Source organism: Eriocheir sinensis, unplaced genomic scaffold (assembly GCF_024679095.1).
Source record: "Eriocheir sinensis breed Jianghai 21 unplaced genomic scaffold, ASM2467909v1 Scaffold747, whole genome shotgun sequence".
Lineage (NCBI taxonomy): Eukaryota > Metazoa > Arthropoda > Malacostraca > Decapoda > Varunidae > Eriocheir > Eriocheir sinensis.
This window is the reverse complement of record NW_026112106.1, coordinates 194,264-219,446: the sequence shown is the minus strand read 5'-3', so window position 1 is coordinate 219,446 and position 25,183 is coordinate 194,264. Positions and strand designations below refer to the sequence as shown.

Sequence of the window (25,183 nt, the reverse complement as noted above, 5' to 3'; positions counted from 1 at the left end):
TAATGAAAAAAGAAGATTGTGAGAGGCTTCAACATGAATGAAGTAGGCAGTGGCAGATGGAATTCAACACAAAGAAATGTAGTGCGGCGACTATGCCTGATGAGTGAGCCTCCCATAACCCATTCAGCGAATGGGGTACCTCTTTGGCCGACTCGGTAAGGAGTGGCTCTCCTGTCACGCTGGTCGCGGGTTCAATCCCAGGCAGCCGGGGAATACCCTCTCCTTGTTGTAATTGATTTCTCGTGTGTTTCGATACACACAGAGGACGTGTGGGACCGAGAGAGTAATAGAAAAAAGAGAATAGAAAATCTCTTCATTAAACTGGTGGCATATGGTGGGCATCCTATCCTGCGGTCCTGTTGAGTTTCCCCGAAGGGGAAACTCAACACACGAGAAATTAATTCTCAACACCTCCTGGCAGGAGGATTCCCCTCGGTTGCCTGGGATTGAACCCAACCAGCATGACGGAGAGCCACTCATACTGAGTCGAAAATACCCGCTCTAAGTGGGTTATGGGAGGCTCGTTCATCAGGCATAATCACCCTTCCTGAAAATGCCACGTACTGAGGAATGGGAAAGGGTAAGAACAGACCCATGGCAACACATACGATGGGTGAGATGGATACAGACACAGCAAGCAATGAAAGAGACCTTAGAGTGATGAAATATTCAAGATACACTGACGTCTGATAAACACACAAATTTAATATTTGAAGACATATAGTCTGTTGCAAAACATTAGAATGGCATTCCTTAGATAGATAAGGATTTGATAAAAATCATAACAGCAATGAGTAAGACCAAGACTAGAGTGTGGAGCATTAATTTGGTTCCCACCCCAACAGAAAAAGGAAGCTGGAAAGGATACAGAGGATGGCGATAAGCTAGTCGTCTTGAATTCTGCAATTCCCATAGGGAGGGTCTTATGTTAAAAATAATGAGTAATGCAGAGTAAAAGTTATCCTTGCAGTGGATAGTGGATAGTTTGTTCTGAAAAGCTCATCAGTAAACAATAGAGAGTGGGAGATAGAATAGAGCCCTACAGAACAGTCCTGTTGATAGGTTTAGGGAAAGAACATTGACTGTCTACCAGAGCAGAGATGGATCACCATGAAAGAAAACTAGAAGTAACAGTACAGAGAGGGGACTAGAATCCATAGGTGGGTAGTTTAAAGCTGCAAGAAAGAATGGCATAAATACAATTTTCTAAGGAACCCCAATGGTTATGAGAAAAGGCTTTGAGGGTGCCATGGCTCTACAGACTACAGGTTGGGGACTGGTGCCAACAACAAAGGTGGACAGACTTTTCAGAAGCGGCGGCCAGATGAGACTTTCAGCAGCAGTCCACGGGCCAAAGTGACAAATGAGAGCCCAAAAGAGACTGTATACAGGAATTTAATTGAAAATCATTCAAGTCCAATATATGAAGATGTACAAATAACTTTCAAAGGTTGCCTCCATTACAATGATTTATCATTTAATGTTCATGTGTGTGATATTCACCAAAACATGGGTGCATACAGAGAGGAACATTATATCAAGTGCATCTGCTGGCTGCATGTGGCTGGCAGATGCTGTTTGGCATTTGAATTTAATTTTTTTGGCTGGGGTTTCATGGGTCGGATTGTAATGTCAATGACGAGTAAGGTGGCTGGCTGGATGCTAGGACTTCACAGGCCGAATCTGGCCCGCGGGCTGGAGTTTGCCCACCCTTGCCTTACAGCAGTAGCACAAGAGACAACATGTTCAAACCTTGTTGGTGTGGGGGAGGAGGAGGCTTGTGTCTCATCCCCTAGTGCCTTCCTCATCAGCTCATATCGTGCTTGTAACCGTGTGATGAGATTGCTTCCAAGAGTGTATTCACGGAATTTCTGGAAATGATAAGAAAAATGAAACTTCCATTTAAATTATACATTATACACATTAGTATATTTTATACACAGCTTGAGGAAATTGTTCAAAAACAGTTCAAACAGGCACCACATACAATTTTCAGGGTTACCTTATTAAAACAACCATGACATTGCTATGATAGTTGACTTGCAAAATCTCAGTTACTGTCCAGTTCAGGAAAGACATTAGACATTGAAGGCAATTAAAATAGTGGTAACCATCAAGGATTATTTGCAATTTAAACATTACAATATCATGTCATTCCACTACTGCGACCTTCATACTTTGTTGAAAGTCACTTACAAGTAAAAAAATTACCAATGAAATGCCTATGCTAGTTCCTTCCACTGAAAAAACTTATTTCAGTGATCTAAGTTTGGTATGAGTCAATGTATTAAAACAAGCAAGTACAGTAAACCCTTGCTTTAATGGACCTTGTTATAATGTATTTCGAATTTAATGAACTTTTTTTACCTTTCCAGTCTGTGCGGGGATTTACCGAACAAGTTTGGTACTTGCAAGGTTATGTTCTGTAGTGGACTGTAGTGGGACGTACTTAGTGCCCAATGCATAATAATTGTTTTGATTTCCTTGTATGGGGGTAGTATTTGTGATGACTGCATGTACATAAGTATACAAACTTTCATCTGATATAATGAACACGCTTTCTTATGTACAGAAATGGTAAAATATAGTGAACTTTCAGTTCATATTACGAACAAAGTTTGTTACATACTAAAAGTTTGGATTCCTCGGATATATTGGATTTTTGGATTTAATGTTATTCCCTTCCCATCAACTGGTTCATTAAAGTGAGGGTTAACTGTAAAATCAACCAGGTTCACATACTGTAAACCATGGAATGCAAGATCTTGATTAAATTGTAAAAGAAATATGTATTTGGTGAAAATAAACCAGGCATCATTCAAAATATCCTTCTTATAATTGTAGAAAACAAGAGACAAGATGGAACTCACTTTATACATAGAAAACAAGAGGCAAGATGGAGCTCACATTTCTTTAGTAAATCCCAAAATTATGATTTTTATCCCTTACTCACCTATGAGAATTATTTGTCAAAACAATTAAAACAATAACAAAACAATACAACTTACACTTAAATAAAAGTCCTCAGTCTCCTGCCGGTCTGCCTTCATCTTGATCAACATGGACTCAGGCTGCTTGTTGTCTGGCCTCGGCTCGTCAACAAAATAGTGAGCACAGTCGTAATCTCGTTGGTTGATCATCTCCATGAGAGTCTTTTCTGCTGTCTCAATCGTCTTCCATGTCTCCTCTGACTCAGTCTTGAGACTGGTAAGTCTGGAGACCAGGTGAGCATAGCGCTTCTCCATCTCCTCCTGCACATGGCGGTTAACCACCACCTGGTTCACCTGTGTTGTAGTGGAGCTCTCATGAGTCTGGCACTAGAGTGTTAGTGCCGGCCAAAGACTTGTCCATAGAGCGATTTAGAAAATAAATGCCACAGCCAATTGTGGACAAAGCAACAACAGGACACGATGCCTGGATGAAACATGGATGGAGGAAGCATGCCAATTGAAAAAAAAGTGAATGACAATGAACACAATATTAAGCTCACATATATTCACTGAGAATGAGAATTTACAAACAAAAGAGGAAACCATGAGTCAAATGCAAGAGTGACACAAGGGAATGGGAAATGTAAATAACCCATCAGCGTATTGCATAAATGTCAAAGAATAATCTTGAAATTGAGATGTCTTGTATGATCAGAGAATTTATGAAAATAAAAAAAAATAGAACACTGAAATTGAAACGTCTACTGAACTTCTTATTTACACACACACACACACACACACACACACACACACACACACACACACACATCGCTGACAATGGAAACAAAAGGACGTGGACAGGCGAGGCGGAGATCAACAATCTATTTGCCAGTCGATTAGGGCCCAAGCAACAGCTAAGAAGATTAGTCCCATCTCCTAGGAGTCTAGGAATTGTGAAGAATATGAGAGAGTGAGAAGTGATAAGTTTAACGGGGAGGAGAAGGAGAGGAAGGAGATGGGAAGGAAGCTAAACAAAGATCCAAGATGGCGTCTCCAAATCGGCGGGAAGGGGACTCAGGAGGGAATTTTAAGGGCTTCATACCAGAATCAACAATGGAACCTACTATACAATGGAAAAGGATAAACAAAGTGGAGCAGGACTGTGACAGAATAGTGATAGAAATGAGGAAGTTGAGAATGGAGTTTGGGTAAGTGATTCAGGCACTGACCGAAGTGAAAAAGAGATGATGAGGCAAGGAGACGAGGAGAGAAAGAAAATGGTGGAAAACTTGAGAAGAAATAATTAAATTGACTAAGGATCAGTTGGAAAGCCAAAAAGAAATAGCACAACTGAAGATGAAAAAATTAAAAAAAGACCACGATACAAATTTTGAAAATGGAAAGAGAAAGAAGTGTGATGGGGACAAATGAAGACATGGAGATGAAGAAATGATAAAAAGAGAGGTAGCAAAGAAGACAGGAAATGATCAGCAGAGTGTTGGTGTAAAGGTAGAGGAAAAGATTAAGGATGTGGTCAATCATGAATTGAAGGAGTGGAGAAGTGAAAAAGACAAGGAAAAAACGAGCTTTAGGGAAATTCTAGAACAACAGCAACAGGAACAGAGGCAAGACATAGAAAAAGAAGTTGTGAATGTACTAAAAAATAGAGAAGCAATGGTGAGGGACACGGCAGCCAAGAAAAAGTGTGTTATAGTGTTTGGTGTCAAGGAAGAAGAAAAAGACAGTGAAGGCTCGGAGAGAGAGAGTTACGAGAGGAGTAAGGTGAAAAGTATATTGAGAAATATGAATACTGAAGAGAAAGAAGACAGAGGAAGAAGTAGATGAAATAACTAGATTGGGAAGATATGAGGAAGGAAAAAACAGACCACTAAATATAAAACTAAGGTCCCAAATGGCAACAAAAACTATACTAAATAGTTCATGGAAATTAAACATCTCTGAAGAATATAAGCAAATATATGTGAGGAGAAATATGTCAGAGGATGAAAGAATGAAAGTAAAGGAAATGATAAATGAAGCAAAAAAGAGAAATGATGAAAGATCAGAAGAAGAATTTTTTTTGACTGAAGAATGAAAAACTGATGAAGTGGTGGATAGGAGGTGAAAAGAGGGAGAAAGGGTGTTGATAGAAAGAGGGGAAAAAAGGGAGAAGGGAAGAAAGGTTTAAAGATTGCATACACAAACATAGATGGTCTTGTACCAAAGAAAATTGAACTAAATGATTATTTAAGGGAGAGTGATCCAGATATTATATGTATAGTTGAAACAAAGCTTGTAAAAGAACTGGAACTTGTGCTGGAGGTAAAGAGCAAGTACAACATTTGGAGAAAAGACAGGAAAGAAGGAAAGGGAGGGGGAGTGATGATAATGACGAAACAAAACTTGAAAGTGACTGAAGTGAGATATGGAAATGACAGTGTGGAGGTGATGGCTGTGCAGGTACTGGTAAAAGGTGGAGACAAATAACAAAATAACAGCTTATGTCCCCCTAAAACCAAAAGTTGGAATGAAGTAAGATATAACGCTATGCTGGAAAGTACAATATGGGCACTGACAGATGAAATAAAAAATAATAACAAGGTAATATTAACAGGAGACTTCAATTGCAAAGAAGTGAAATGGGAAGATTTTGTAACGGAGGGTGGTGAAAATACTTGTGGAAGTAAACTATTGAAGCTGGTAACAGATAACCTGATGACACAGCGGGTGCAAGGACAAACAAGGTTGAGAGGGGATGATGAACCATCAAGACTAGACCTAATTTTCACACACACACACACACACACACACACACACACACAAAAAAAAAAAAAAAAAAAAAAAGTTGAGTTGGATGAAGGAGTCAGTCACGGGTGCCCCTTAGGAAAGAGCGACCATGAACTATTGGAGATGAAAACTTTGGAAGGATGTGAATATCATGAAGAGGCTTATAAGGAAAAAAGGAAAAACTACGCTAAGGCAGATTACGTTGGACTCAAGACTTTCTTCGGTGGGGTAGACTGGACTGATATGAAGTGGAGTACTAACATTCAAGAGAAATATGACTTTTTATGAATATTTACAACAGAGGAATAGAGATATATGTTCCATTCTACACAGTAAAAACTAATGGAGAGAAAACATGGTTTGGATGGAGGTGTGAGACAACAAGAAGAAATAGAAATAAGGCATGGAGGAATTTAAAGAAAAGACCAAATAGGAACAACAGGGACAAATATAAAAAAGCAAGAAATGATGATGTGAAAATAAAGAGAGAGGAGGAAGCTGAATTTGAAAGAAAAATAGTTTTTAAATGTAAAGAAGAACCAAAAATGTTTTATAAATTCGTAAACGGGAAGTTAAAAAGAAATGAAGGAGTGGAAAGGTTAAAGGAAAAAAATGTAATCTACAAAAAGGACAAAGATATTGGAGAAATATTAAATAAAAATTTTCATAAAGTGTTTACGGAGGAAACCGACTTTGACTGAGGTCTCGAAAATTGCAATGAAGGGAAACTAAATCATGTAAAGGTTGAGAATGGGGAACTGATACAGCTGATGAAAACCTTAGATGGAAGGAAAGCTATGGGACCGGATGGAATCTCGGGACAAGTGCTAAAAGTGTAGAAATGAATTATTGGAGCCACTTTATGACATAATAACATGCTCTATAAATACAGGAAAAGTGCCCTTTGAATGGAAGAGAGCGAACATTGTACCAATTTATAAAAGTGGCGATAAAACTGAGATACTAAATTATAGACCAGTTTCTTTGGCAAGTGTAATGTGCAAGATTTGTGAAAGTATAATAAAAAACAATGGGTCAAACATTTAGAAAAAGAAAACATGATAAATGAAGGATAGCCTGCATTTAGAAAAGGGAAATTGTATGTTACTATCTTACTATGTTTCTACTCGAGAGCAATAGACGTGGTGAAAGAGAGAGAAAGGTGGGCTGATTGTGTATATCTCTGTTTGAAAAAAGCTTTTGAGAAGGTTCTGCACAAAAAGTTAATCTGGAAAATACATCAGTGGGGAAGAATGGGCAGAAAGGTTATCGAGTGGATGAAGGATTACTTAATGGAAAGAGAAATGAGGAGAGTGATTAGAGAAGAGAAATCAATTTGGAGGAGAGTAGAGAGTGGAGTCCCTCAAGGCTCAGTTCTGACACCAATGATGTTCAATATATATACAGTCGTCCCTCAAATAGTACGGTTTCCAATAGTATGGTTTCGGTTTTATACGGATTGTCATAGAAGATTTTTTAAGGATTTTTAAATTTCCCGCTCGTCACACCAAGGAGCCATGGCGTGAGTGTCAACACTTCTACCAGACTGCCACCCATGTGCATCTCCTCAGTCTGTGTGTGCACAACATCAGGAACACTTGTTTTGCCAGATTGAAACCTATGTGCTTTCCCTAAGTCCGTGTGTGTGCACAATCTGAACTCTGGCTTCTCCATTACCATAACATGAACATAGGACCCAAGAGACAAGCCAAAACACTTGCTGAAAGCACCCCAAAGCGTTCGAGAAAGGTATTAATTGCAGAATTCAGATTTAGGAGAAGTTACGTTTTGGTATGAGTTCAGTTACAGGAGGGAAAGCATACCACGGGAATCCGGATTCCGCCTGGCTCAGCTTCTACTCGCCGGCCAAAGTTGCCAGTTCTGCATTTTCTGCTATAGTGTTACCACGCTTGGCAACGGAGCCATCCTGAAAGCGCTCCCTGATTGATTGCTAGTTTATTGTTGCAGGGGTCAGCAAGCAAGCCCTGTCATACACTCACACTCTCTTGTACTCTCTACCACAGTTTCTATTGCTCTCTAAATCATACTTGAAATAAGATACGAAATGGTAATTGTTGAGATTGACTCCATGCCTCAAAAATACGACATTACGCCTCCATATTATATAGACACTGCACTGTGACTGCAGCAGAAAATGCATAACTGGCAACTTGGGCCCGTGGGTAACAGCTGAGCCGGGCGGGACCCGGATCCCGTAGGAGTGGTCAGGAGTGTTTCTAGGGGGGCACTAATTTTATACGGATTTTCAAATAGTACGGGGGTCCTGGGTCCCTAACCCCCGTATTATTTGAGGGACGACTGTATAGACCAATGGATGAAGTATTTGGACGTGTTTAATGTCCTCATGAATCATCAGTTTGGCTTCTAGGGAGGAAGATCTTGTATCACAAACCTACCGAGTTCTTATACAAGAGCAATCGATGTGTTACAGGAAAGAGAAGTTTGGGTGGATTGTTTATGCATCTGGATTGAAAAAAAAAATCCACATGGGAGTATTTTATGAAAACTGATGAATGTGGGAGGATTGAAGGAAAACATATTGAAGTGGATGGAGGAATATTTGTGGGCTAGACGTATGAGGGCAATAATAAGAAATAAAATGCCAGGGCCGACCAGAGAAACAAGTGGAACACTACGAGAATCAGCGCTGGCCCCAGTAATGTTTTTTATTTACATAACTGTCATGGTAAAAAAGGATAAATAGTTACTTTTTTTTTACAGTAAAGGAGACAGCTTAAGAAAAAGAAAAAAATCACTGCTCCTAAAAAAAAAAAAAAAAAAAACTGTTAAGAGGAGTGGCCAAAAGAGAGGTCAATTTTGGGAGGAGAGATGTCCTGATAGTCTCCTCTTGAAAAAGTTCAAGTCACTATTTGCTGATGATGCAAAAGTATTGAAGAGAGTGATGCAGGAAGAGGACTGTATAAGGCTGCAAGGAGACAGTGATAAATTTTACAATTGGAGCCAAGAATGTGAAATAAAATTTAACAAAATGAGTCATGAAATTTTTTTAAAGATCAAAGTCTTTAAATGTTTAGAAATGGGACATTGCTACTGTCAAAAAATACACATACTATCTGCTCAAGGAATAATTCTGAGGAATGCTTTACATTCTTACATTTGGAGATTAAAACACCACATTCGTACATAAATAATTAAATAAATTAAAAGCGCAGAATCCACACACAACACAAACACAGATATACAAGACACACAAAAACACTTAACCCAGTAGCTGCGAGGATCATATTTCTTAAAGGCCCCTCTAAGCAAATTTATGAGAAAAAATCATCACTCACGCAAACTATTATATGTATCAACGCATTTGTGATCAGTTTATGTATCCTCTATTTTGGGGGGGTTATGTCAAAGCAAAAGTTTGGCCCGTCGCTGGTATGCAGTAAAGCCACAAACTTGGCCCGTCGCTACTACTGGGTTAAGTAATGCTGGCAAAAAAGGAATCATTGTAACACTCCCTCACAACACAAAACTAAACCCATAACACATAGCATAGAACTTTCCTACCTCATCCCCTTTGTGTCCTTGAAACTCAAACTTCTTGGGCAGCATGAAGGCAGCATTGTTGAACTCCAGGAATCTCTGCTTGTCGAGACGGGAGTCCAGGTTGTTGATGGTCTTGTTGATGTCATCGATGCCACTCTGCAAGCTTCTGCGCAGACACTCCTGGCCAGACACATGGGTCAGGAGGGCTCGGGCTATACTGCTGTGAAATCCGAAGTCCATGCACTGTGAAGGAAAAAATGACAATTGGAAAAATAGCACATTTTTATCTCACCTTATCTGTTAGGAAACTCATTACTTTAAAATGTATCATTGAGGATGCAATATCCAAAATTCTCAAATGGTTTTTGTTCACAAACTTGTTCCTGCATATTTCAGTTTGCCTTTCCTCCCATTAATTCAATATATTCTAGCACTGCATCATTCCATTTTACTCAAATAACTTACATCAACAATATCTGAAAGATCTTCCACAAAGTACTTATGGATGGCAGCATTAGCAGAATCCATCGAGAGGATGTATTCATTTCTTGCCTTCAAAGCCTTCAGCTTGGCATCCATGTGCTTATTACTTCTCTGTAAATTAGAATAAATTGTCATTGTAACAAACAATTAACTTAGAGATTTTACAGAATGTTAAATATTCATCATGTATATGTAAAGGAAATAATAAACTGAGCTGTACTTAAAGCTCAACACTTTACTGCAGTTGCAAATCACAGAACAAATATAGCTAATATGATTAACTATAGACTGTTTAACTTGTCCAAAATGTTGTTTATTCATTATCTAATTTCTGAATATCCACATTGTGAAACGTTTTAGATAGTCAACATGAAATCAAGGTAAGTGAATCTCAATAAGACTTGTCTAAGTAAACTTCATTTTAAACATGTGTATGATGACACCTTCACAATAGCCAAATTACCTTCTGAATTTCCTTTTCAATAAGTCTAAATTTCTTGTTCTTTTCCAGCTTCTCCTTGGGAATGACTTGTTCCAGCTTGCTTCTCTGAGCCTCAAAATTGCGAAGTTTGGTCTCAGCATTCTTGTACTCCGTCTGGTATGTGTGGTAGGTGCGCATGGTTGTGTGTAGCTCATGTAGCACTTTAAGCAGCTCCTCATGGCTATCATATCCAATTTCTCGGCACTGCAAGATACCAAAACAGACCAATTAACAAGGAACAAACATGTCAGCTCCTGTATTTTTGATGGCCTTGCATACCCTGTCTTTTTATCATTTAATAATAATAATAATAATAATAATAATAATGTAATGCAGCGACTATGCCTGACAAACGAGCCTCCCATAACTTCTTTGGCCGACTCGGTAAGGAGTGGCTCTCCCGTTACGCTGGACGCGGGTTCAATCCCAGGCAGCCGGCGAATACCCTGATCTTGATTAATTTCTCGTGTGTTTCGATACACGCAGAAGGACGTGTGGGACCGAGAGAGTAATAGAAAAAAGAAAATAGAAAATCTCGTCATTAAACTGGTGGCAGCGGTGGGCATCCTCTCCTGCAGTTCTGTTGAGTTTCCCCGAAGGGGTAACAGGTAGGATGGCCCATTCTCCGAGGGTAATAGAAAATGGGAAGTGTTTGAGGTATGTCTCTATGGGGACATTGTGAAATAGTGCACCAAAATGGGTCACAGTCTAAAAGGTCTCAACACACAGAAATTAATCTACATAGAGGGGAAAGTTGTGTAATGTGGCGACTATGCCTGATGAATGAACCTCCCATAACCCACTTAGCCAGCGGGGTACCTCTTTGGCCAACTCGGTAAGGAGTGGCTCTCCCGTTACGCTAGTCGCGGGTTAAATCCCAGGCAGCCGGCGAATACCCTGATCTTGATTAATTTCTTGTGTGTTTCGATACACGCAGAAGGACGTGTAGGACCGAGAGAGTAATAGAAAAAAGAGAATAGAAAATCTCGTCATTAAAATGATAATAATAGCAATAATAATAAAAGGTCTATTCAGTCTTGCTAGCCATTTGGCCTCAAATTTATTACATATTATACGCAGTAGGTTTTCGTTAATAACAATTTTCAAAATAACAGTTTTGACAATAACAGTAAGATAAGAAACCAAATTTCTACAAAAAACGTTTGAATTGTCTTGAATAATGGATTTTTTGCCTGAAGGAACAGTCTGGAAGCATCTTTCGGTTGGCAGTGCCCACCACTGTGCAAACTCCAAATTCCCTTTAGATTAGTTTCAACAATATCTAATTAATAATAGTATGGTGCAAGTGTCAGGAAAAAAGTAATTCAAAGTGAGGTATATGGATATCAAGAGATTCAAAAAACGGTTTACAAAAAGTCGTTGGTTTTGAGTTGATAATAATCAAAATCTCTTAGTAAGGGTCTGCGGGCCAGCCTCAGGAAAATACCTCGCGCAGGTATCAACGCAATATCCTAAGAAAAACAGGAGTACTTTAAACTGGACCATCTCTCACCCTTTTGTATATTCGCTGAACATCATCCTGGACTTGAGTGAACCGGGGAATGATGTTGTTGAGGTAGACGTCAGCCATGGCAGCATGATCTCGTGCATCTTTCCTCGTTTGGTTCACCAAAGAGTTCCAGCAGCTGTACACACTTAACAGATGCAGCTGTTCACGTCTGAAAATATATTAAATTAATGCTGTAATTAATGCTGTAAATATCAGACTTACATACTAGACTGCGGTGGCTGAACTGGTAGCGTACTGGGCCCACATTCACCGCGTGATGGACGATGCGGGTTCGAATCCCCACGCTACCACCTCGGATTTTTCAGTCACCCCCGAGCGGCTTAAAACTACCCACATGCTGTCCTGAAGACCACCCATCAACCCGGACTCTAGAGGAAGCCGTCCAAGCAAATCAAGAACGAGTTCCGGGGGGCAGCATGAGCCAATGCAAGATGGCGCCACTATAAACACTCGCCTGCGCCAGAACGGGCTGGGCCGACCATCAGACCCCACCTGGAAGAAGCCTTGGGCCGACCATCAGGCCCCACCGGGAAGATGCCTACCGGCGCAATAGGCAGCAACGTAAAAATTTTTTTTAAAAATGACTGGGCCGTGGGTGTGCCCAGTTCATTCAAAACCGACGACTTCACACACCTCACTCCCACCCTGTTTCCTGACCCCAACATTCATTTTTAAGAAAAACTGAGACCACCATCACCTTCCTGAGAAAATTCTGCATCACACTAGCATAAAATTGTAACAATAATGTAAAAAAATACACATACGAAAATCAGAGTTAAGTGAAGTATGGAGTACACATTTTCTTGCACTTATTTCCCCTCAACTCCTTAGTACTCAGCTGGTTTTCGACGCATTATTTTTATAAGCCCAGATCCTAAATCTGCATGCTTTTCTGCTTCTGATGGTGTAGGGTATGTCACGAGATAAAAATATACATAGGGTCAAAATCGCCTCCGAACATAAGCCGTGACGTGACGGTGGAGTGGTGGATCCGTGCGTCCCTTCAATAGCCTACTATTATAATCATATTGCTCCTGACAGCCTCTTTGTTTCAATACCTATCTCTCTCTCTCTCTCTCTCTCTCCTTCTTTCCTTTTTCTCTTTCTTCTCCCTCTCTTCCTTCTTTCCTTCACATGTCATGAGAAACCCACGTACATATATATGGCTGCGCAAATATCCCGTTAACTCTATTTACATGGGGGAAAATACCATTACAGCTGTAGTACATTTCTGCTGGCCATTACAAGTTAACGGGAGTTTATTACTGGGAAGCTGGAATTTCTCCCTACAGCAGTCTATTTGCGACAGCGGCGAGTCTGAGTAAACAAATGCCGAGGCCAATGAACGCCGTCACGGCGCGATTTATGTTCAGGCGATTTTGACCCATGTTTATTTTTTACTTCGGGACGTACAGCCATGGCTGATAGTCCATGAGCAGGTGGTGGGGGATGCCACAGCCAATACTGTGCAGAGCATTCGAGGAATTTGATTATCCTCACTCCTCTCAACATGGCCGCTCCTTGGTGAACCATTTATGCTGTATTGTGAAGATGAAGTTAAAATATAGTTTTGTTACAGGCTCTGGCGGAGGTATAAAAAAGGTCAATGCTCATGTGTTGGATAATAATGTAAGAGCACCCGATTGACTGAACATGCATGACCTTATCGTAAATCCTGTATTACAGCCATTATCATTACCAACACAAAAGGTGTAAAAGTTTGAACCAACTGAGCAAGATGTAACGAAACCATTAAAGGGCTCTCACACATTCCCGGTCCCGGTCGCGACCGTCCCCGATGACTCCCGATAAGCCGATCGGGGCCTGACCGCCGACAAAATAGGCAATAATCCCCGGACCGGCGGCTTACCGCCGGTCTGCCTGCGGTAGACCGGCGACCATATACGATTTTCGATTTCTCCGACCGGCGACTGCAGCAGGTCAGTCGGCGGTAGACCGCCGGCCTACCGGCGGCAGACCTGCTGCACATCGACGAGCAAACACTTTCTTTGCATTTTCATATATTTATAATTACCTCCTAAATAGCTTCATACCAAAATTCATTCGCGTGCATAAAACTCTCTCTCTCTCTCTCTCTCTCTCTCTCTCTCTCTCTCTCTCTCTCTCTCTCTCTCTCTCTCTCTCTCTCTCCTTTCACCCATTCCTCTTCCTCCTTTTTTTCATCTCTTTCCACCCTCTCTCCCTTCTTTCCTCACTCTCCTCCATCCCTCGCTCCTACCTGTTCCTCTTCGTTTTCCTCCTTCCTCCCTCGCTAATCCCCAGGTCAGACACAGGTGTTCACTCGCGGTCCGGTCTACCGGCGGTCTGCCGCCGGTCTGCCGTGGGTGTCGGCGGCTGACCGCCGGTCGACCGGCGACATTTTTCCACACCGCCGGTCGACCGGGCGCATCGCCGATATCTTTGAAAATTTTAAAGTTGACCGGCGGTGGTGGGATGAGTCTACGGTCCTCAGGGTCGACCGGCGGTCGACCGGCGGTCTGCCGCCGACAATACCCGATCTTACAGCCGGTCGACCGGCGACCGGCTTATCGGGAGTCATCGGGGACGGTCGCGACCGGGACCGGGAATGTGTGAGAGCCCCTTTAGTTCCCATTAAAACCTCCAAATCACCTAACAGTCGTTTTGAGTGTCCTTTGGTGAATTTTAGCTTTAACAAAGCAGTTGCCGAGGTAATGACGTTTGACAGAAATTCACCTCCTTGACTGGCCCCCTAAGGGCTGTGATATCAACCCAATAGAAAATATATGGGGCATTATGAAGCGTGAGTGGGAGGTAGCAGAGAAGACCAAAGCAGAGATAACCAGGCATTCCAATGATGTCTGGGAGAGTATCAGACGAACATCCGACATTTGTTCAAAGCTGGTAGACTCTTCCCTCACGTCTCCAACAGGTGATTGACGCTGAGGAGGGATGGATTAAATATTAGGAAAGGACATAACGCATCACTAGGGTAAAAGGAGAGTGTTACCTTCCCCCACGAAATAGCGCTGTTGGCCGGGATTGAACATGTGACTATACGATCACGAGGCAAGTCGTTACCTGTCTGTATATCCAGATTTATGCTATACCCCATGAGGCTGGGGTGCTGCCCTATTCCCTTATCCTGCACTTATTTATCAATTATCTGTTGAATTTTGCATAGGAAACTATACTATGTAATGCTTTATGACCTTAATAAAGATTACAATACCGTATATGTGACATGTTACTCACTTCACCGTAATTATTGGCATCCAAATGTTTGTAAATCTAGAATGGCAAAGTTTATCGGTCAACATTACATATCCACTTTTCATGAAACCTGGATAAGATTAATATGAAATCAGAAAAAAAACATGAGCATAGTTGTAACACACACACACACACACACACACACACACATTTGCACCTCACCATTTATACTGGAGCCGTCACATGCCGCAATATCGGTTATTATTAATCTTACTCATTACATATCATGGGTATTCTATACATACAGCCATCTCTTGTAATTATAACATCAAATACAACGAGCCAAAACATTTGGTGATGCATTACTTGCGATTCCTAGACCTACATACAAAACTACTAACAACTCGTTCACAGAGTTGTTGAGAGATGTGTGGAACGTCAACTTGTTCGAACGCTCTGCCTAGTATTGGCTGTGGCTTGCCCCACCACCTGCTCATGGACTATCAGCCATGGCTGTACCCTACACCATCAGAAGCAGGAAAGCATTCAGATTTAGGATCTGTACTTATTAAAGCGATGCGACAAAAACCAGCTGAATACTAAGGAGTTGAGGGGAAATAGTGCACGAAAATGTGAACCCCCTACTTCATTTAACTCTGATTTTCGTATATTTATTTTTACATTATTGTTACAATTTTAAGCAAGTGTGATGCAGAGTTTTTTCAGGAAGACGATGGTCTGTTTTTCTTAAAAATGAATGTTGGGGTCAGGACACAGGGTGGGAGTGAGGTGTGTGAAGTCGTCGGTTTTGGATGAAGTGGACACACCCACGACCCCAGGCCGGCTTCACTCAGCACAATACAAGGAGATAGGGGACGAGCAGTCTAGTAAGTCTGTGTGTAAATATACAGCATGAAGGTTATTTAATTCGAAAATATTGAGTTTTAATGAAGGAGTTACTCTTGTTTGTCATGTGCCTATAAAAAGAAACCATGATAATCATATTTCCATGATTATCTGTAAGCCATCGGCCAGAAAATATATCTTAACATGAATGTACTATATGCTTATGAGGAAAGTGCAGTGAGGCTTTCCATCGAAAAATGTCTGTTTGTATATGAAACATTTTTATTAATAATGTGAACATTACAATAAACTGATATAACATGCAACATGCATCTTTGAATCTCCATCCTACTGGTCAAAAATGAAATATTAATTTGTAAGTATTGTTGTTAGGAGGCTACAAAACATATTTTTTTTAATACATTTCTTTCATCCTTCTTTCCATAACTAAGCAATCAATTAATAAATTCATCAATTGATATTTAGTGTCAGGCTTTCATTTGACTGCAAACTGCATGCATCGGTGTGGCGTTAAGTCTCGTCCCCCTGATTTGGTTTGTCCCATCCTGATCTGCGCAATGCGCATGCGCGGGCTTTGCTATTTTGTCTATTTCATTCACTGCACTGTCTTCTACTAGCTTACACTGAGCTTAACTTCGATCTTATGATTGTCCTTCTGTCTCAGAGTTTTTATCGGACTGAAGGTCAGGTATATGGGATACTCTGCATTCAATAGTAGCTGAGCTACGGGGTCCATGGCAGCCTTGAATTTGGCAAAAATCATGAAAATTAGCATAAGATGAAAGGTAAACTTAGTATAAGCTGCGCATGCATGCTGCGCAGATCAGGATGGGTCAAACCAAATCAGGGGGACGAGACTTAACGCCACACCGGGTTGCACCATGGCTGACAAAAAAATATAAAAAAACAACAACAAAGTAGAGCACATAACTCACTTGTACTTCTGTTCCTTGTGCCTGGCCTGGAGGGACTTTGCCAGCTTGTCCAGCTTGAAGGAATAGTCCTGGTGGAGCTCTGCGCGGCGCCTGAACCAGTCCTGCAGCTCCCCCACCAAGGCTGTTTGCGTGTCCACGCGGCCATCGAGCGCTCTCAGCTGCTCGTTCAGCTGCGAGCGCAACTCTGAAAAATGAAGAAATCATCAATTAGACACGTGGCTTGGTAATTTAACCTACTGACTGGCAAATGGTCGGCAGTACAGCGTGTATCTCTGATGAAAAGAACAATATGTTTACAGTCATCCTGCACAAGTCATTGCTGGAAGGAAATTACATCAAACAACTTTTACTTGTGATATTTCTGTATAAAGCATCCAGTACAGGCAACCATCGCAATGCAATCTATCGCTTATTATATCATCTTGACCTCTCCCTACCAAAAATGTATCTACGAGTGCGATCCTCTATGATCAGTTCTACAACCTGCCTGTGATTGTGGTGCAGTCAAGTGATCCATCACTATGTGCCACAGAGGCGGCACAATAGGTTACGTGCACAACTCAAGTTCAAGCTCGGGGCAGAGTTGGAGGCAAAACAAATCGCGCTTCTTTTTTATCTTCCGCGTTGGTGCCGCAAGACAGACTTTCTGCCGAAATCCCGTCCACTTTTCCAGTGCTGGGGTTCTTTTTAGACACAGAGTTATATACTAGAGGGATCAACTCCAATCTCTCGCCACGGTGAGAGGTGATGCCACTGCTCCTGCCTGTAACTCTGTGGTCGGCCGCCATAGGGTGACGGATTGGCGACCTTTCCATGATTCCACATGTTTACACTTAACCACTATTAGCTAGCCACCATTATGATATTTTGGAAAACTGAGCCGATCGTCGTGTTGATGAGACATTGCTGCATATCATGATCACAAATTTATTGCACTTAGGTAAACCTACAATAAAAATTATGGTAGTGTATAAACATTTTTGTTCACCTTTTTTGCTTCAACTCCTTGTCATTCATGTATTTTTTATTGCATTAAAATTTCGTTTACAGTTTCAAATCCAGCATATTTTTCTAATTCAGATGGTATATGACATGTATATATCAATGTAACAATAATCAGGGGGTAAAAAATGTACAAGAAAATAACAAGTCTATCTGACAGGATCGCCGAGGCGCTGGTAACTTGATAATAGCAGTAGCAGACCTAACTATGTGATGTTAAATTTCTCTCTGTCTCACCATCCGTCACCCTAAGATGGCCGCTGGTTGCTTCAAAATCCAGGCTCTGGGAACCCTATGTGGTTTTAGACTATCAGCTACCTCCAACCCGATAGAAACCCCGTTGCGATGGTGAACAGTTATTAGGGCCGTATTTTAAGACACCATCGCTTCTCACATCAACTATTTCTAAAGGTCAAAGAGGGGCTCAATCTGTTTTTCATGAATGTTTTTTAAGGTTCATGGCACAGAAGAAGGGTCAAACTACCACCAGGGTCATAAAACTACCCCTGGAAAGGCCTACAGCTCCTACGAAAGCCATGTCAAATATGTGAACTTGGGCGACGAAATGTTTTAAAATACGGCCCTTACTCTCGTGCACGCCACCTATACATTCTTATTACGCCACAAAATTTGTTTCAACGGATATTTTCCACTGCTTGTTCATCATCCGGGTCACAATATTCTATTTACAATCGGGATGCTGCGTCATCATAATTTCCCCAAATGTTTTCCCCTACCTGTGACACCACCCCTGTGGGAGCCTCCCTTCTTCACTGTCTGCCGATTTTTTTTAGACATGTGGATAACACCCCGAGCCCTAATCACAAACGCCAGGCGAGTTATTCCAAACAGAACGTTACATCTATTTAAAATGTCAAATCCATGCCTCAGGCAATGCCGTGCCACGGCCTTTTCAAGAAAGGCAATATGACCTGAAGTCAGATAAACAAAGTTATTTAGGCCTTTTCAGTTTTTTACAAGTATGTATTTTCACCAAAGCATGTGCCTGTAAAACTAAAAAAATGTGGTTTAAATGAGCACTTTGTTTCCGTAAATAATGAATGAAAACAAATCAGATATGATAACCATTTCTACATCCAGGGGGGATTCCCTCTGAAATCTATTGACATTTCAAAACGCCTTATTTACAGTCATAAAATAATGAATGATTTAATAAGCAAATCATAAACTGATGTTGAGTACTACATATGGCAAACAAAATGAAAAGTGGGTAGGAATATAATTATGATTAATGATTATCCCCAAAATTAAAATTCTGGGGTTACATGTATGGTGCCGACTGACGGTGGTGGCAGAGCCCTGAGCCGATGAGGCAAGGCTGTCACGTACACGTCCATGGTATAGTCTTTCCATTTTGTCAAGTCGCTTTAGGTGTGACTGCTTCAGGCAAGCTGTGTTGCCACTTCACTCCTACCATCTCTCTCTCTCTCTCTCTCTCTCTCTCTCTCTCTCTCTCTCTCTCTCTCTCTCTCTCTCTCTCCTTATTTTCCACATCACCCAAACACGTTGCCACAGCGTACAGGGATGTCCTGTCCTCAGAAAACGAATCTCTCGAGGCATTATATGGTCTTCTCATATAATTAAATGTACACAGTGTTAAAGACTTACTTAGAAGCAGCTAATAATTAACAATGAGAGAGAGAGAGAGAGAGACGAAGGGGGGGGGGGGGATGTAGCATATCCACTAATCCCGCCATTCACGCCTAAAGTGACTTAATTAATAAGATGGAAAGACTGTAGCAGATGTGGTGAATCGTTCATGTCCTGTCTGTCCACTGCACTGGTGGGCCAAACTGACAACGGTATTTCAGTCTTTTGATTTGTGTCTAACCATTAAGTTACGAGTCATTTCAGTCATTTGGAATACCAAAGGGGTCTGAAAACATTTCTATCCGCTCTCCGCTGATAACTTCGTGTCCTGTCTGTTCACTGATGGTTCAGACTGATAGCTGTACTTCATTCAGTCTTCTTTGTCTAATTATTATAAATCAGTTAAAAAAAAAATAAACTATTTTGGTTAATGATGCAATGAGTCACGGGTATATTCCTTACCCTGCATCACTGACAGACAAACATATTTTTTACTTCATGTACATGAAGCAGAAATTATGTTCGTCTGTCAGTGATGCAGGGTAAGGATACACCCGTGACTCATTGCAGTATTAACCAAAATAATTTAAAAACTTTTAACTGATTTATAATTATCAGACATAAAGAAGACCGGAATACACCTATCAGTCTGAGCCATCAGTGAACAGACAGGACACGAATTATCGAGAAAAAATGTTCAGACCCCTTTGGTATTCTAACAGAAACGAGTTTTTTTTTCTGCCAAAAAAGTTTCATCTCAATGACTTTCGTTTATCCCCTAAACGTGTAAAAAGAATCTTACAATAATATCATATCTGCTTCCTAAACATAAATATATTAACAAACAAACATAAAACGTATTAGTTTTCTTCTTCTTTTCTTGACATTGTAGTGTTAGGAGAGGATCACTGAAAGACATGCAGCTCCCTACAGGCAAGTGAAGGCAATGTTTAATTGAGACATGGCTTGACCTGCCTCGTTGGGGATGAGACGGAATCGCCATGGCCGCGCGGTGCTCCTTTGCAAGCCGCTCACCGTCACACAAGGGAATGTTTACTGCCCTAAAAATGGATGGTTCTCCATTTTGCCCCACAAGTGTTGGCCCTATTTAGAAAGGATCACATTTTTTTTCCTTCATGTGAGGCCCAGACATATAAAGATGTCACAATTACTCTCCCCTTCCTCGTCCACGAACGATGGATATCATGCCAATAAGTGAACACAGTAATAAAACGTGAGGCTCAACAACTGGCCTGCTGATAAAGAAATTAAGAAAATTGAAAATACATTCAGCACAATTTAAGACACGTGTGAGTGAGTTAGCAAACAAACGAATTTTAAAACAACAAACTGAGGTATAAATCCTCATATATTAGTAGTCGTAATATAACTGTTTCCAGAGACATTGCAGTGAAAGAGACGGAGACGCAACACAGGGTGGCGGTGGCTTCAGAAAAGAACAGGATGAGGCTACAAATACAAGTAGCTGCACCAATGAAGCTGGCCAAGGAAAAATGCGTGGCCGGCCAACATCCACTGTTCGACAAGGACCAGAAAGACAGACTCCACCTTGGAAAAGGACGCCGACCCAGCTGTTCACCGATGAAGAGCAAATCGAAACGGCCACAAAATTTGTCCATCAACAATGTCGAAAACGTGGCCGATGCCAAGTCACATGGAAGTGGCCATCAGAATATTGTATAATATATATATATATATATATATATATATATATATATATATATATATATATATATATATATATATATATCTATATATATATGTATATATATATATATATATATATATATATATATATATATATATATATATATATGTATATATATGTATGTATGTATGTATGTATGTATGTGTGTATGTGTGTATGTATGTATGTATGTATGTATGTATGTAAGTGAGTCTGTATGTCTGTGTGTTTGTTTGTATGTATGTATGTATGTATGTATGTATGTAATATTAATATTATGTATATATGTACATACGTACGTGCATGTACGTATAATGTAATATATGTATGTATGTATGTATGTATGTATGCACGTACGTACGTACCTGTACATATATATAAATATATATATATATATATATATATATATATATATATATATATGTATATATATATATATATATATATATATATATATATATATATATATATATATATATATATAAATATATATATATATATATATATATATATATATATATATATATATATATATATATATATATATATATATATATATAGATATAGAGAGTTATTATAATAATCTCTATCGTTGTGTTCCACCATCCCCCTGGGCGGCCAACAGTATCCGTGACAAGAGCTCCCAGAGAAACTGCCGTGCAGTCCCTAAACTGAACCACCTTCCAATCGCATCGCTACCCCTGGAACCCCTTCTGCTTTGCCATCCATGCAGCTTTTTTTGTTTTTGTTTTTCAATATGGCTACCCTGTCATTCAGTTTCCATCATATATTAGCAATTATTCACCAGTTTAAACTACAATGTTATAAAAATAAGGACGGGTTCCTTCTTGGCCCACCTTTCCGACAAAATTCAGGAAACAGCTGTTTTTTATTTTTTTTTGCGTAATGCGACTAACAGAGAAACAGAACGATAAACAATCGGCACCGACAACTTGATCTGCTCCAACCGTGAAGTAAAAATTGTGCGAGAGATGTTTGAAACACCAACATTCGCTGACGCGGCTGCTAAAAAGAAATAAGATATTGAAGCTTCACTCACACTCTACGTGCACGGCAGGGACAAAAAAAAAAAAAAAAACAAAAAAGAAGAAAAGGAGACTGAACTCTACCAGCAGACATACTACATCCCTTATAATCTAATTCATTATTTACTTGCGGTAACAATTGTACTTTAAATGCTCTATACCCTTGCTGTGGATGATGAGTCAAACACATCTGAAAACAATGCCAACAATCGCTAACACCACGGGTAGAAAGCAAAACGAAACTATAGTCACTCAGCTACAGAGTCCGGTTGGGCAAGGCCCGCTAAGGGAGTCCCCTGGCCACAGCTCTGTCAAACCGAGCTTTCGGAGTAAGGACAGCCGTCGGAATAGCTATCATCGCGCGTGGAGGTGAGGAAGAAATTAACATGGTGTCCTTGATCGCTGATAGCGTCGGAAAGCAAAAATGTCGTGTTATGGAATCTATAAAATTCATTGCTATTATTTTCAAAAGCGACACATTCATAGCACTAGATAGCCTTATTTATGATGCAATGGGGGGATGCGGCATCGCTTTGAAGAGGCGCGGGCCCCACCCAAACGAACTTCATATTTGTGCCAGACTATAGAAGCCACCTGCTGGTGCTGGTCGGCGAGATCACACCAACCGTGCTAGTGTCAGTTGCCACAACCTCTCCAGCCCAGACCACCCTGGTCTGCCTCGCCCCTCCCCGCCACGCCCTCCTTGCAAGCATGTGCGTGTGTGCGAATGTGAATGTGTGTGTGTGTGTGTGTGTGTGTGTGTGTGTGTGACTTAATTAATCCTCGAGTCGTACTCTCTCTCTCTCTCTCTTTCTCTCTCTTCGCTTTCCCGCCCGTCTGTTTTGACCATGCAGAGGTGTGTGTGTGTGTGTTACCTGGACTGAAGGGTAGGTAACGTCTAAAGGTAACCAAACCCTCCTTCCCCTCTTGTTCCTTTTACAATCACAAACACAGCCTACGGGAGGAGAGAAAAAAAAACTCTGATATACACAAGGGTGGGCAAAAAGCGAATGTGCAGCGGACAACTTAAAAAAGAATAAAAAAAAAAAATGTATGTAAACTTAAATATCCAGACATATTAGAGGAACTGAACAAGACTAAAGTAATGCCTAACTTAGTGGTGCACGGCAACTTTTTTTTTCGTATTCGTATCATTCTCTAAAAAAAAACGTTAAGAAATTTTCCTTCGTGAGATGCATACGAACTTTTATGGGAGGTTCACGGGATTACGTAGAGCACACCAGAAATAACATGAGGAGGGAGGAACAAATAGAGAGAGGAAAGGAAGGAGAGACAGGGGGGACAAACACTGAAAAGAGAGGATGGAGAGGTACAGGGGAGTAAAGGGGGAGTAGAGGAGCCTTTGTGAAGTCCCGCTGGAGTCTGTTGCAACGGGGGTGAGGCAGCGAGGGTGAAGAGCAGCAGAGGGACAGGAGGGAGGATGGGCATGGAGAGGAAAGACGGAGGATGAAGGGGAGGGATGGAAGGGCTGAAGAAGAAAGGGAGGCCATGAAAGGGACGTCTAAGAATGAGTTGTCTGTAGTCTACATAAGTGATAGTAGTAGTAGTAGTCGTAATAGATGGTTGTCGTGGTAGAAAACAGTGTAATTGAGAGAGAGAGAGAGAGAGAGAGATTTTGCCAATTATAATAACCGGAAGCAGTGACTTTTCCTGTCGCTAATTATAGTTGATTACAGAAGGCGTCAATGTCAAACAACACAACACCGCACTTTCACACAAATGTCAATGTCAATAACGACTACGTACACAAATATTAAGTAACCCAGTCTTACTCTTGATGGGACAGGAACGCAGGATGACAGGATCTCAGCTGTTATGAAATATTACAACATGAAACATTAATTTTACGAAGCCTAATGCCCTTCTAACAGCTAAACCCCATGAAACAAGAAAACTGAGACGAGCTTTCATAATGCAGATAAATAGGAGTGCCATGACACCTGTAGCCTCATCCCCACCACCACCGCCACCGTCTCCACTGGCACCGTGACCTTGAACGCGGCTTATTTGCCTCTGTTGTATCCTGTTTACCCTTAGCCCCGCCCCTCCACCCCAGGTATGCCCGGGGCTGCACTAGGAAACGATCCGCGGCCGGAGTAGGCCAGATCGGCGTGATTTACATCTTGTTTGCTCTAACTCGCGCCCCCGCATGCCAAAATATACAGCCACAAGCGGTCGGTATTCCTAGTGCAAACACACGCTTAAGGGGGGAGGAGGCGGAAGTGTGTGTGTGTGTGTGTGTGTGTGTGTGTGTGTGTGTGTGTGTGTGTGTGTGTGTGTGTGTGTGTGTGTGTGTGTGTGTTTAGAAGAGGGTGGTGCACGAGTGTGTTGTTGTAGTTACTCGTGGAGCTTCTTTATTTGTTTCTTGTTTTTCTTGTCTGTGTTATGGTTCTCTTTGTTGTGTATATTATATATATATATATATATATATATATATATATATATATATATATATATATATATATATATATATATATATATGTGTGTGTGTGTGTGTGTGTGTGTGTGTGTGTGTGTGTGTGTGTGTGTGTGTGTGTGTGTGTGTGTGTGTGTGCGTGCGTGCGTGCGTGCGTGCGTGCGTGTGTGTTACTTGATGCCTCCTCGGTTTATTTTTCTCATTTATAGATTTACCTTTGCTGTTTTTTTTTTCTTTTTTTCTTTTTTTTTTTTTTAGGTCAAAGTGATCTCTACCAACCAGTTCCTCATCCAACTTTAACGGTTTTTTTTTCATACCCAAGCAGCAAGGTTTGGTTTGACTTAAATCAAATGATTTAATTCAAGTGATTTAAATCGATTTTAATCAGAGTAAAAAAATCATGATTCAAATAAAAATTAAATATACTGCATTTAAAAAGATTTAAGTGATACATCTAGAGTAAAATATCTAATGATTTAAATTATATATATATATATATATATATATATATATATATATATATATATATATATATATATATATATATATATATATATATATATATATATATATACATTAAAAGAAACCATTAGAATATTCTAAGTTCTCATAATCCTATATAATTTTAGTCAAACGTAAGGACCTGGCAAC

The 25,183-nt window shown here is 40.5% G+C and overlaps 1 protein-coding gene across 1 annotated transcript in view; it reads right to left on the bottom strand.

Annotated features, from left to right (window-relative positions):
- Positions 1-1,655: 1,655 nt before the first annotated feature.
- The window catches only part of LOC126994210 (SLIT-ROBO Rho GTPase-activating protein 2B-like), a 47,755-nt gene continuing 24,227 nt past the window's right edge, over positions 1,656-25,183 (bottom strand). The window contains exons 3-9 of the mRNA XM_050853496.1: positions 16,729-16,919; positions 11,717-11,882; positions 10,186-10,407; positions 9,705-9,833; positions 9,261-9,482; positions 3,009-3,284; positions 1,656-1,871 (exon numbers count right to left, since the gene is read on the bottom strand). Of these exons, the coding sequence (XP_050709453.1) occupies positions 1,671-1,871; positions 3,009-3,284; positions 9,261-9,482; positions 9,705-9,833; positions 10,186-10,407; positions 11,717-11,882; positions 16,729-16,919 (1,407 nt within the window). The 3' untranslated portion in view covers positions 1,656-1,670. The remainder of the gene's footprint in view (positions 1,872-3,008; positions 3,285-9,260; positions 9,483-9,704; positions 9,834-10,185; positions 10,408-11,716; positions 11,883-16,728; positions 16,920-25,183) is intronic.